Source organism: Globicephala melas, chromosome 2 (assembly GCF_963455315.2).
Source record: "Globicephala melas chromosome 2, mGloMel1.2, whole genome shotgun sequence".
NCBI lineage: Eukaryota > Metazoa > Chordata > Mammalia > Artiodactyla > Delphinidae > Globicephala > Globicephala melas.
Genome location: NC_083315.2, coordinates 93913526 through 93928104, shown reverse-complemented (window position 1 = coordinate 93928104; position 14579 = coordinate 93913526). Strand labels below are relative to the sequence as shown.

The window sequence follows — 14579 nt, the reverse complement described above, 5'->3', positions numbered from 1 at the left end:
TTCGATTTCATCCTCTATACTATACCCTTCCCCTTCCTTATCATAGAAACAAGCTTATGTAAATGCCATATTAATAATGTTAATAACAACAATAACAATTTAAGTGCAATTTACATAGCACTTAAAATGTGTCAGACCCTGTTCAAAACACTTTATGTATGTTAACTAATTTAATCTTCATATCAGCCTGTGAGGTAGGTATTAATTACAACTCTCCCCATTTTTCAGATCTAGGAACTGAAGCACAGAGAGGTCAGGAGACCTGCCCAAGGTCACACAGAGAGTAAGTACAGAGTTGAGATTCAAACCCAAGCAGTTTGGCTCTTAACCACTATGTCCCACGTATAGAAGCTTACATAACGGAACTATAACCCAGGGAGGTAATAAAAAGCAGAGTGGGGTTAGAAGACTGAGTGGGCAGAGAAGCCTACAGAGCACCAAAACAAGGGAAAGTGACTCTCAGAGCTAGATGGGATTAGAGATACCAGAGGGTACTGTATGGCAAACAATGGAGAGGGTATTTGTGGGGTTTGTTGCCAACTCTATGAATATGGCTACTTCCATTTTCTCCTAATTCTATTATCTCAAATTATCTCCACACAAGTAGTTAGCCTGACAGATCATGGTCAAAGCCAATACTCCTAACCCCATGGGAACCAACTAGGTGAGAGGTGAACGGCTCAGCACAAATCCTCCCCCAACATGTGAAAAACAGCTCAAAGCACAGCACCTTCACATGCTCACCATACACAAGCTGCCTACTTGTGCTGGAGAAACTGACCTACCATCCAGCCACTTTTTTTTTATTATTGGAGTATAGCTGATTTACAATGTTGTGTTAGTTTCAGGTGTACAACAAAATGATTCATATATATATATATATATATATATATATTCTTTTTCATATTCTTTTCCATTATAGCTTATTACAAGATACTGAATATAGTTCCCTGCGCTATATAGTAGGTCCTTGTTGTTTATCTATTTTATATATAGTAGTGTGTATACGTTAATCCCAAACTTCCTAATTTATACCTCCCTCCCCCCTCCCTTTCCCCATAGTTTGTTTTCTCTGTCTGTGAGGCTAGTTCTGTTTTGTAAATAAGTTCCTTCATATCATTTTTTAGATTCCACATGTAAGTAATATCATATGATATTTGTCTTTCTCTGTCTGACTTACTTCAGACTACTTCTTAATTACTAATATTACAAATTAATATTAACTAATATTACTTCTGACTAATACTTATTTAGGATGATAATCTCTAGGTCCATCCATACTGCTCCAAATGGCATTATTTCATTCTTTTTCACAGCTGAGTAATATTCCATTGTATATATGTACTGCATCTTCTTTACCTATTCATCTGTTGATGGACATTTAAGCTGCTTCCATGTCTTGGCTATTGTAAATAGTGCACTATGAACATTGGGGTGCGTGTATCTTTTCAAATTAGAGTTTTCATCTTTTCCAGACATGTGCCCAGGAATGGGACCTAATACTTAAAACCCTCCCTACAGCTACCTAGCAAGTGTCACTCCAGCCTAATTTGAAATCCTTACCCCTGAAAGATCACTCCCACTGAGATCATTCTAACTTTCTTCCTTAGTATTTAGCAGAAATCTGTTGCTTTGTGGCTTCCCAATCACCATGCTTTTTTCCCTATACTATAAAGAATAAAAATAATACTTCAAATGTTAGTCCTTCAGATCTCTTCGGGAAGTTTTCATGAGTGATTTTTCTACCAAACCATCCATCCCCTCCTTCCTCACAACACACACACACACACACACACACACTCTTACACACACACTCTCACACATACACACGTGCATGTCCTTTCTTCACCAGGCTGAATAAACACACTCAGCCTCCTCAACAACCCTTCACATGAGCTGGTTTTCATACCTTCTTTATCCTTGTCCCTCTACTATCCAAGTACGATCAGCTTTGCTCACCTCTTCCTTCATGTGTAGCACAGCAGCTACATTATAGTTCTGACTCATTCTGAGTGAATCCAAAAGATTTGTTTCACATATGCTGCTTCTAGTAGCCATTACTCATTCTGCCTCTACTTATGCAGCTGGTGCTCAGGCCCCTGGCATGCCCACTGAATTTCATAGTATATTTTGAGCCTCACCCGCATTTCAGTGTGCCTACTTCCCCTAGCTCCTGAAAGCAAGATCCACTGACACCAATACCACCACCACCTCCAGATTAAATCAAATCCCACTTCTTCCACCAATCTTGACCAATGCAAATGTGCATCCACAGCCTCAGGCTACCATTGGAAACATAGGATTAAGTCACTTTTCCAGCCTTTACTCACAAATCAATCCTGGGATCCAGGTGGCTCCAGGAGCACCCCACAGGGCTCCTGCATTGCCCCTTAGCTCACTCTTTCCTCCTTCTATCCCTAAGAGTAGTTGTATTTAGATTTGATCTTTAATCACCAATTCAATGGCCACAGATTACTTCTTTCACCCAAATCATTGATCTGGAAACAATGCTCCATTGCAATAGGGAGAAGAAGACAAAATTAGCCATTTCTAGAAGCTATATCATTCAGAAAACATAGTCTTTGCTCTGTAGGCAACAGGTTAACTTTTCTATATATATAAAAGACAATGTCATATTCTCCTGAAAAGTGTTACTAAATTTCCAAAAGTAATTTTCAACAGAAGATTTAAACCAATTAATACTAAATATTTAGGAAGCACACAAACTGAGCCTTAGATACTATAAGTAACACCATCTCTCACCAAAAATAAGTACGCCAAGAATCACAAGCAAAAGGACAGAGGTCATCTAGTCTCACTCCCTTGATTTCAAAGTTATAAAACTAAGTGTCTAAGAGACTGAGTGACTTATTCAAGGTAACAGAGCAGGCTACTGACATCATTGAAACAAAGACTGGGGTCTCCAGTTTTCCCATCCACAAAGTACCTAGAATTCTATGAGGTACAAAGGGCTTTACAGAGTTTGAAGCAGACACAGGATTGTCCCTCAAAAGTACACACACAGTACACAGTCTATTCCATAGGCCATTATGAAACAATAAGCAATTAAAACATAAAGACAATACAGATCATTACTCATGGGCCTGTATCTACCAGATACCAGGTTCTGAAAGTGCTGACACACAAAAATGTGGAATTATCATTTATACAAGGGATTCCAAACACTTTCCAATGAATATTACTGGTTATAACAAATTTACCACACTTTAACGAAAAGACAATATTAATCAGAAAAGAAAAGCCAGTAAGTACCAGAAAGGCAGTATAGCATGGCTGTTAAAAGCGAATCATTTAACCCCTATCTCTTCCTCTCACTAGCTGTACAACCCTGAGGAAGTTACTCAGCCTCTCTGTGTCTCCACCTCCTCATCCATAAAATGAGGATAGTAGTGTCTACCTCACAGAGTGGTTGTAAAAATCAGGTAAGTCAATAAATCGTAAACTATTTGCAACAGTGCCTGGCACATAGTAGATACATAATAATTGTTCTCTACTTTTTTTTTTTTTGCTCTTCTGTATTTATATTATTCTTTTCCACTTAGACAACAACCAACTCTTGATATTTATCATATCTCTTTAAGTCTAGCCAACCATCATATGACACTGGAATAAAATGTAAGATTTTCTAAAGGACCCAGCTTTCGAGTCAAGAATTAAATAATTTATAGAGACATGGTAGAAAAGAATGGATACATGTCCAAGGCATAGGACAAATGACCAGAAATGAGGAGAAGTGAATTATGGAGAATGACCGGCTTTGCCTACCTGGGATTGGTAGGTCTGGGATGAAAAGTGCCAACAGTTTTCAAAACCAGTCAAACCACAAACATTGTATTTACCACATCAAGTTTTCAATGCCTCACCAACCACCCCACAACTACTGGCCAAGGGCAAAGAACCCCTATGCACTTCCTAACCATTCCTACTTCTTCCCCATATCATCACACTCAAGGAGAAAAAAAAAAAAAACGCTGAGAAAATAAGAATAGAGGTCTCCCTGAAATATAATTCCATCAAATTTCCCATGAAAAGTAAGCAAAAATGAATGATAAAGAGAAGCACAATGCATTTATTCCCTCTAAATCTGTTGCCTGACTCTCATTAGGTAGATCTAGATACCCTTTAGGCCCGAGTCAGTGCTGTTGTCCATGGCTGGCAAGTGGGAAGAGAAATTCGGCTGGACGTGACCATGAGGGGTGAAGAACCTCAGTCAGGAATGATGGGCACTCGTAGAAAGCTCTGAGGAGACCAGAATTTAATCAAAAGTACTTACCTGATGCTAACTCTCATGGGGCAGCATACAAAACGCAATAATGAGAGAAGAGAGTGACCAGGTTATAAGCAGCTGGACAGGAGGTGACAATGCTGAGAGAAGGGTGATACAAGTAGGGACAAGAAAGAAAAGATTTTCAAAGAGTCATAAGGAACAGTTTTAAGATATGCCCACAAATCAGAAGTACTGGTTAAAACGTCACGAGGCCTGAAGATCACGCAAGAGAACAGGATTTAGTAGGAGACAGAAAGTAGGGACTGCGATTATGATAAGACCAGCCCAAGGAGAGAGGATGTAGGTAGAATCACAAGGTCAGCCTCATCATGTTTAATTTTAGGTAAACACCAAAATTAAATATGTAGCCAAAATTTAGAAACATTCTCTGGGTAGCTGGAAAATCATAATATTATAGAGCATTTCTAATAGGTTCAGAATATCAACCAGCTCACAATTTAGTTGATTTGAGAGTTTTCTCTCATCAACAATAATACGTCTTTAAATGGCAAGCAATTAAAACATGAAATAGGCTCAAGATGGATTTAGAATGTATTAATATTGAGTAATAATATATTATGAATTATGAACCAAAAATGGGAGTATTTAAGCTTTAAGACCAACATATAAAGACGATTTTATAGAGAATAACTACCAAATTTCTCCACACAAAGAACATATATCTTTCAGACACAGAATATTAGGCATATGGATGATTATTCTGACTTCAGATCACCTTTCACAGGTTTATTATGTCATATAAATTAATTATAATACTACTTTAAGTTCTAAGAGTTCTACTTTTAGCCTTTATTCAAATCCTTACTGGCAAATACCCACGTTAGCTTTCTTGCCTGATGCAACACATAAAAACAGTCATAAATCAGTCAAAGAAAATTGGAACATTTTTAACACAATCACTGGTTACTTTAAATTAAAAAAAGATTTACCACATTTTCCTTCATCTTTCTTAGCTTTTCATCTATCTCTCTCAACCGATTCTGCTGATCCCGTTGCTCTTTGGTATTCTGAAGTACCTTTTCTCCTGGAGTTATTTCTGTATTTCTATCATCACCATTAAGGTCAGGTTCCTAAATAAAAAAAAAAAATTTCATGCACAGGCTGAAACTATACCATCACACATTGTTCCAGAGCAACTGAGCCCTGAATGCTGGCTTTCCTTCTCAAACAATATTTCTTCCCTTCAATATTTATAATTCACTAAACTCTTCCTACTTGAGGGAGAAAAGGCCCAACTATACTAAACAACTAAGGAAATAAACTCAATCACCTGGAAAGCAGGAAGTTAGAGTGAAAAGAGCAGCGGCTGGGAAGCAGGGACCTCGGCTCTGATCCCTGCTCTGTACTTATCAGCTTGGAATCTTGGGCAAATCAGTTTTTCTGGACTTCAAGTTCATCATACATAAATATAATAAAATAAAATAAAAACATGCCCATCTATGTTATGAGAGGCAGCTATGTAACAGTGAAAAGAGAACTGAGCTTGGTAAAGTCAGGAGTTTTGAACCCTGTCTCTACCTGGTTCCTGACTGAGATGGCCTTAGGGGAATCAATGAACCTCTCTGAACTTCAGTTTCATCAGCAAAATGATAATAATAATATCTAGCCCAAAAGTCATCACAGTACATCGCAGGCATGCAGCAAATCTTTTTTTTTTTTCTTTTTTTGCGGTACACAGGTCTCTCACTGTTGTGGCCTCTCTCGTTGCGGAGCACAGGCTCCGGACGCACAGGCTCAGCGGCCATGGCTCATGCGCCCAGCCGCTCCGCGGCATGTGAGATCTTCCCAGACCAGGGCACGAACCCCTGCCCCTTGCATCGGCAGGCGGACTCTCAACCACTGCGCCACCAGGGAAGCCCTGCAGCAAATCTTAGTACCTAACAAATATGAGGGACTTCCCTGGTGGCGCAGTGGTTGAGAATCCGCCTGCCAATGCAGGGGACACAGGTTCGAGCCCTGGTCCTGGAAGGTCCCACATGCCGTGGAGCAACTAAGCCCGCGTGCCACAACTACTGAGCCTGCGCTCTAGAGCCTGCAAGCCGCAACTACTGAGCCCACGTGCCACAACTACTGAAGCCCGCACGCCTAGAGCTCATGCTCCACAACAAGAGAAGCCACCGCAATGAGAAGCCCGCGCACCACAACGAAGAGTAGCCCCCATTCGCTGGAACTAGAGAAAGCCTGCGTGCAGCAATGGAGACCCAATGCAGCCAAATTAATTAATTAATTTTAAAAAAATGAGCTGAATATGTCCTTGGAAAAGAATAAGCACTATATAAGGAAAGCATCTCATTATTATCAGCAATATTTGAATTGACAGAACCATATCCTCCCAAAGTTAGTATTGTTTCTAGGTGATTTAAATGGGTATTTCTTGACAGTAAGCTGGCCCTCTAACTATAACTAAACTTCCTACATTTCCTCCACAGATTTCCTACTCTGTTGCTATGAGGTAACTGGTATAAATGACATTTTTAAAGTTGCTTAAGCAGAATCCTCCCACATTCTCATTCCTTACATAGAGTTGATCAAGAATAGGCACCGTTTCACTTTTAATACATCTTTAATCAAGGCCCTTCTCTCTTTCTCACTGCTTCTTCACTTCAACTAGTAGTTTTCAAACTCCAGTGGGCTTCAGTCTCACATACAGAGTCTGTGAAAATATTCAAAGGCCCAGCCTCCACCCTGGAGACTCTGACTCAATAGGTAAGGAGTGAGGACTGACCACCTGAAGCACAACTGCTCGAAAATTTGACAACTATCAACTTAAAGTTCATATGTTGGAATTTAAGTTCTCACCCCTTCCCAGCCCTTCAGGCTCATCTCCCATTACCTAGGTCTCTGACCCAAAGCTTCGGCAATATTCACCACTGCTAGTTCTCCACCCTCTATGCCTCCTCCTTCCAACTCCTCATAGAGACTCCTACTCTTTTTGAGCTCAGCACAAACACGTTTTTACTATAAAATATTCCCTGACATACCCAGGAAGGGCAATTATTCTGCAGTCATGCCACAAGTTCCCTCACTGCACTTACCACACTGTCACGGCCCAGACATGGACCCAGACTGGTCCCACTCTGTATCCCAACACAGACTACAATCCTGAAGCTGGATAAGCGCTGGCCAACAGACTGTAATTTTGGTTCTCAGCAATCACACCAATGAAATTCATTTTGTATAAAATTCTACTGAGGAGACTATTAAAAGAGTATCTCAGTTTCAAGAAGTGACTCTTTTACATCTTATTTTCCCCAAAAGGGGACTCACTTCTGTAGCCCTCAATCTCTAGAAGCAACCAGAGGGTGAATTATGATCAGCAATATCTTGAAGAAGGAAACCTAACGTTAGGGAGGAGTTTGGAATAGATGGTATCAAGGTCTCCTTGCAGCTCTAAGCATCCAGTATTTTATGGCCCACTTTGAAGTAGGATACACACTGTCTCAGTCTGTTTGAGCTGCTATTACAGAATACCACAGACTGGGTGGCTTATAAACAACAGACATGTATTTCTGACAGTTCTGAAGGCTTGGAAGTCCAAGATCAAGGCTCAGGCTGATTCTGTATCTAGTGAAGGCCTGCTTCCTAAATGGCCATCTTCTGGCTCTGTCCTCACATAATAAAAAGGACAAAGAAGCTCTCTGGGTCTCTTTTATAAGGGCACTTAACACATTTATGAGGGATCCATCCCCATGACCAAATTACTCCCAAAGGCCTCCCCTCCAAACACAATCACACTGGGGATTAAATTCCAACATATGAATTTGGTAAGCACACATTCTGTCTATGGAATATAGTGACCTGAAAAACACTCAAATTGTATTTCATTTTTAAATAGAAATCTTTTTTTTTTAAAAGGACATTTTAAATAATCTACAACTATGGTCTTTGAAATCATTGGCTAGGCACAAAAAAGAAAAACAGAAAGAAAAAATGTGTAAACCAGACTTCATCAATATTTTTTAATTTTACTTATCCAAAGCCACCACTAAGAAAATAGAAAAGCCACAGACAGAGAGAAAAATATACCACACAAATCTGACACAGGACTCGTAACCAGTATATACAAGGAACTCACACAGTTCTCTAAGTTCACATAGCTCACTTAGTTCACTAAGAATCAATAATATTTAAAAATCCAGTTCTAAAATGACTTGAACAGATATTTTATAAAAGAAGATAATATAAGTGATAAATAAGCACATGAAAAAGTCCTCAACATCATTAAGTCATCAGGGAAATGCAAATTAAAATCCCAATGAGGTATCACTAGCCACTAGAATGACCCACATGAAAATGTTTGTTAAAACTAAACGTTGGAGAAGTACAGAAAAAGCAAACTCTCACACGTTGTTGGTGTCAGTATACAATGGCACAACCACTTTGGAAAACTGTTTGACAGTTTCTCAAAAAGTTAAATGTTTGTTCATGTAGCTCAGTATCAAAAAAAACAAACCACCCAATCCAAAAATGGGCAGAAGACCTAAACAGACATTTCTCCAAAGAAGATATACAGATGGCCAACAAACACATGAAAGGATGCTCAACATCACTAATCATTAGAGAAATGCAAATGAAAACCACAATGAGATATCACCTCACACCAGTCAGAATGGCCATTGTCAAAAAATCTACAGACAATAAATGCTGGAGAGGGTGTGGAGAAAAGGGAACCCTCTTGCACTATTGGTGGGAATGTAACTTGATACAGCCACTATAGAGAACAGTATGGAAGTTCTTTAAAAATCTAAAACTAGAACTACCATACGACCCAGTGATCCCACTACTGGGCATATACCCAGAGAAAACCATAACTCAAAAAGAGTCATGTACCACAATGTCCATTGCAGCTCTATTTACAATAGCCAGGACATGGAAGCAACCTAAGTGTCCACTGACAGATGAATGGATAAAGAAGATGTGGCACATACATGCAATGGAATATTACTCAGCCATAAAAAAGAAACGAAATTGAGTTATTTGTAGTGAGGTGGATGGACCTAGAGTCTGTCATACAGAGTGAAGTAAGTCAGAAAGAGAAAAACAAATACCATATGCTAACACATATATATGGAATCTAAAAAAAAAAAAAAGGTTCTGAAGAACCTAGGGGCAGGACAGGAATAAAGACGCAGACATAGAGAATGGACTTGAGGACACGGGGAGTGGGAAGGGTAAGCTGGGACGAAGTAAGGGAGTGGCATGGCCATATATACACTACCAAATGTAAATTAGATAGCTAGTGGGAAGTAGCCGCATAGCACAGGGAGATCAGCTCTGTGCTTTGTGACCACCTAGCGGGTGGGCTAAGGAGGGTGGGAGGAGACGCAAGATGGAGGGGATATGGGGATATATGTATACAGAGAGCTGATTCACTTTGTTATACAGCAGAAACTAACATAACATGGTAAAGCAATTATACTCCAATAAAGATGCTAAAAAAAAAAACAAAAAACACCAGCCAAAGCCTTCATGTTCCTGGGTGTCAATGTTTCCTATTTATTTCATTTTCTTAGTCTTAATAAAAAGAAATAAAAATGAAAAAAAAAAAGTTAAACGCTTGTCTATCCTATGACTCAGAAGTTCCACTCCTGTGAATCTATCCAAGAGAAATGAAAATGTATGACTCAAACTTTGTATACGAATGTTCAGAACAGCTTCATGCACAGAGCCAAATGCCCACCGAGACAAGAATGAGAAACTGTCATGAACATCTGATGTAAGCTGGGACAATTACTCTTTCTCCTTGACCTCTGTCTTGTGGTTAGGTTTAGTCAATGAGAGGGGAGGAGTGTTAGGAGATTGGAGTGCAGGAAGAAGAAGAGTTTGGGGTATCTTCCCCTTCCCCTCACTGCTTTGGCATTATGGTTTGGGCAGCAATGTATCCCTGAGGTGCCCATTAAGGGGAGTTTTCTTAGATTCAACTGAATATTCATTTTCAGAGGCAAACAGAGGCCACACTTGGAGCCAGTCTACTCAGAAGAATGTAAGACAGGAAACACAGCAGAGCAGTGTCAGGTATCCCTCTTCAATAGGAGTTTTTGCTGCAGTCCATGTCATAACTGTATAGGTACAAGGGGCCAAGGAAGCTACCCTGGAAGATTATTCTACCACAGCTCTAGCTCTCCCTAAGCTCCAAAACACTTTTTCTTCTCCCTACCCACTGTTGCTAGTCCTAAGTGTCCCAACATCTCTTACTGGCTCCTTTAAATCTGTAAATAGTTCCTTCACCTCATTATCTTCAAAATCCAAGTTGGGTGTTTTTTCTGTTCCTTGCCCAGAACTCTAACTGGTATACTGTGTATGTATGCGTGTATGTGTATGCACCTGTAGAGAAACAGACCGGAAGGAAATTTAACCTGATGGTAAAAACCTTGATGATTTTATCTTATTTTTCTTAGATGTTTTTGTATTTCCTGAGTTTCTACAGTAAACATGTAATGATTTCATAAGCATAAAAAGTCATTCCTTATTTTTAAGAAAACAAAAAATTATTCTACCAAGGCTATTTTCATTCTGCTCTGACAATGCGACTCTCTGTACCCAAAAGATACTGGCCTAAAGGTGAGATTTTAGCCCCAGTTCTGCTGGTATAAGCAGCTGAGTACTTTTGAGCAAGTCACTTTTTCTTTCTGGGTCTCAATTTCTTCTAAGAAAGTTGCTTTCAACTCTGAAAGCTTATGAGTCTGCAATTCTCCACAATTAAATCCAAGGATATATAACGTCTTTCCTCAGTCTCAGTCTCTGATAGCATAACCATATAGTACAAATATTTGAAGGACAGCATGTGATGAAAACAGAGGCCAAGAGGGAGCAAGAAAAGGCAATCACTGGTTCTGGCAAAGGTTGCTCATTGGTACATTCAAGAAGCTCCGTGGGGCCAGGAGAGGTTCTATTGTCACATCAAAGTGCCAATCAGTACCATCTGTTTTCCTGATCAGCAGAAGAAGCTTGATTTCCTCTGGTAGAAAGTTTGAGCAGATTCTCTGACCATCCATATTGTTTATATATTTCTGAGTCATACAGAAATGCTTTTATTCAGTTAAAGTAAAATTCAGTTCCGTAAAAGCTCTCCATGATATGCACAGAATATCTAAGGAGCGACAAGAAGAGAAGAGACCCTGAGGTCAAGAGGTATTTGTTGATTTGACTAATTGATTGCCAAGGGATTCTAAGTTCATCCTTAAAAAAATATTGGTGGTGTTGACTGAGCCAACAGGTGTCTTTGAAGCTAAGTAAACTCATTTCTAAAAGCCAAATACAGAGGAAATTACTCATGCCTCCATAAGTCATCTGATATGAAAATAAGGCATGAGTTAAGGGCCAGAAAAACACAAACCTGCCTAAATGAAGCCAGCGTGCCCTGTGTTTTCAAGCTAATGGTATACTTTTCCATAGGCTACTGCTATTTCCTGGTATCAGATGGATCATTTGCCTGGCAGTACTAAAAGTAAAGAAAAAAATCTTTCAGCCAGATTGTTTTTATCATTTTGAAATACTTCCATGAAATGAAAGAAACCTTGACTACACAGGAGGTTTAACACAGAAAAACCAAGAAATATAAACAAAAACTGCAAAGTAATCTGTAAAACATAGGTGGCAAGAAGAATTCCCCAGATTTAGTTGGGAACGTTTGCCAGGTTAGCATCAGAGGCAAGGACGTCTGAAGTAACTTCCTGTCTATTCCTCAATTCAGAAATCCATGCTCTTGTGGCCTACTTCTATAGTTTTTTGAAATGAACAGATGGTCAATAAGATTCTGTGCTTGTGACTAGCATACATAAAAGATTCCTCAGTTCCTGCCCTTGACCAGCATAGTAAGTAATGTGAGGTCAAGTGAACAGCATGGCTGTTACTGGAACTCTACAAATCCCTGAACTCAGTAGTAAAACATCTTTCAAGATTACATGTCTAACCATGTTTTATATTTCCTCAAGTTTAGCTAACGTTGAAACAAGAGACCAAAACACAGTTAATTGTTGGTCGGTATTCTCTTGGCAAGAAAAGAGATAAATACACCTACAATTTTCCTCAAATGTTTGTTAATTTTTGTTGGTCTTACCAAATCGTATACAACTAAATCAATATTTTAAGAACAAGAAAATACATCAAGTGAGAAGGACTTTTATAGTCAATTAAACTAGTTGACTTAACAAAGAAATGCCTCATGACAATAAGAGCCATTTCTGAAGACTCTCTCCCAACCAGGAAAACAACATCTAATGATGAACTGGAATTCTAGATTTAGTAAGACTGATTGCATGAGATGAATAAATTACACTTCTTCATAAGAGCCAAACTGAATAGAATTTATTATTGAATCCAGTTGCTAAGGATTTACGAAACTTAGTGCTTACATAACTCCTATATCTTGGATATTTCTGGCGAAAGCTGGAATCTAACACAGCTGCAAATAAGAAATACGGTAACTAAATTATAGAACATCACTCAATTTTATGGTGGGATTTACAATACGTGGAAAGAACTACCTGATTTGTTGGAGGGTTAGGGGATGGATACAGAAAGGTATGCACAGTTAAACCACAGATCCTAAGAAAAAAATTGCTTCAATTAGTTCTCTTTCGCTAAGATGAAATGAAAATAAAAGGCAGATGTAAAACTGCAACCACATGACATTACTCACATTACAGCAATAGCAGTAACATGCCATTCTTTCTTCTGAATGTGACCACATGCTTTGTTTTACGCTAAAGAAATCAGATATATAGAAGCCAAATGCTGCTTTTAAAACATCGCTATGAAGTTAAGAGCGAGGGCACCTCATGAGAACATTGTAATCAGCAAGCTCCTAAGGAAAAGATTTCTTACCTGCCGCTTTCACAACCAATACTTCCTTAATCTGAGTCACCTCTCTGGAGTCCCTCAAATTATTCTGACTCAGGTACGTTTATCATCCCAGGCTTACCGTGCCTACTAGTTTATCATCTTAGAGTTGCCATAGTCAGGTAAGTCAGAAAGCCTGAATGTTTCGACTTGTTTGGGAAACTATTTTCTTGACCAAAATTTTAAAACTTCCAAAGGAATTTTTAAAATATCACTCCTTCATTATATAGCCTTTCCTTTCTCTGTGCTTCCCCAGCATATGTTTTCTGTACTTCTCATAATACCAGTTCCCATATTGTGGTACTTCGGGTTTCCTTGTATGGTCGGTCACGGCACAACCTGGTCTATGTTTACATCCTATCCTCCAGGATCCTATGAGCTGCTTTCAGGTCAGAGGTGAAGCCACATATTAATCTGGATACTCAACATCAACCACCACACCATCTCTTGTGAAATAAGCAGGAATTCAAAGATATTTTGATGACCTGTGCAGGGGCTGGGCAAGTTACATAAATGCATGAAGTAGGCCCATGTATTGCAGGCAATGCAGTATGGCGTGAAGGATGGCATAGCAAGCTGGAGAATTTGTGCTCCATTGAAAGCAGCAGTTGCTACTTAGCTCAGTCCTATAGTTTGCCAAGCAAGGCTTCAAGCCTAATTTGCCAGATGTTCTAACTTTTCAAGAGAAACTAGAAATTTGGATTTTTATATAAGTTCACCCAATTTTTAAATGTTTGCTAAAAAAAAAATTGTAAACCCTAAGTGGTCTAAAGGAACCCTACCTGTGAACCCAATTTGCCCTGCAGACCACCAGTTTTCAACCTCATGCTGTGTGATGGCAGCCTTCTCAGGGCCTTTGAGCCCCTCTGCCTCACTCACTGGTTTCTCTTCCTCCTCCTATCTCGCACTTGTAGAAATGAACTTTCTTGATATTCCTTCTGGATGTGCTTTCTCTCTCTCTGAACCAGCACAGCACTGTGCTCATAGCCTTCTACTGTTCTTACCTATAACGTCTTGTACTACAGTTGTCTATGTGCATTCTGTGTCTCTCATAATGAAATAAGTTCCTTAAGTCACTTATTATAATAACGTCTTGGGTTGAGTTTTGAGTCAGATACCATGCTAAGTACTCTATACATATTAACTCATCTACACTTTAAAAGAACACTAAAAAAAAAAAAAACTAAAAAAAAAAAAAGAACACTAAAGAATAATATTATCATTACTGTTTTACAGATGCGGCAACTGGGGTTTAGAGTGCTTCTAATTAATGCCCAAGTCCTCAGAGCCAATAAGTGGAAGGGTCAGAACCTGAAGTGAGGTTGTCTGACTCCACAGTTCTATATGTGCCTGACTCGTCGTTATTTACTTTTTAAACATCTTTATTGGAGAATAATTGTTTTACAATGGTGTGTTAGTTTCTGCTTTA

At 39.1% G+C, this 14579-nt stretch overlaps 1 protein-coding gene across 3 annotated transcripts in view; it reads right to left on the bottom strand.

Annotated features, from left to right (window-relative positions):
* Positions 1-14579, bottom strand: part of FSIP1 (fibrous sheath interacting protein 1) — a 200784-nt gene that overhangs the window by 124623 nt on the left and 61582 nt on the right. For 2 of the 3 annotated variants that reach the window (XM_060293579.1, XM_030843050.2), the window contains exon 10: positions 5239-5379. The exons of the other annotated variant lie outside the window; for it this stretch is intronic. In XM_060293579.1, the coding sequence (XP_060149562.1) occupies positions 5239-5379 (141 nt within the window). The remainder of the gene's footprint in view (positions 1-5238; positions 5380-14579) is intronic. 3 annotated transcript variants of the gene reach the window in all.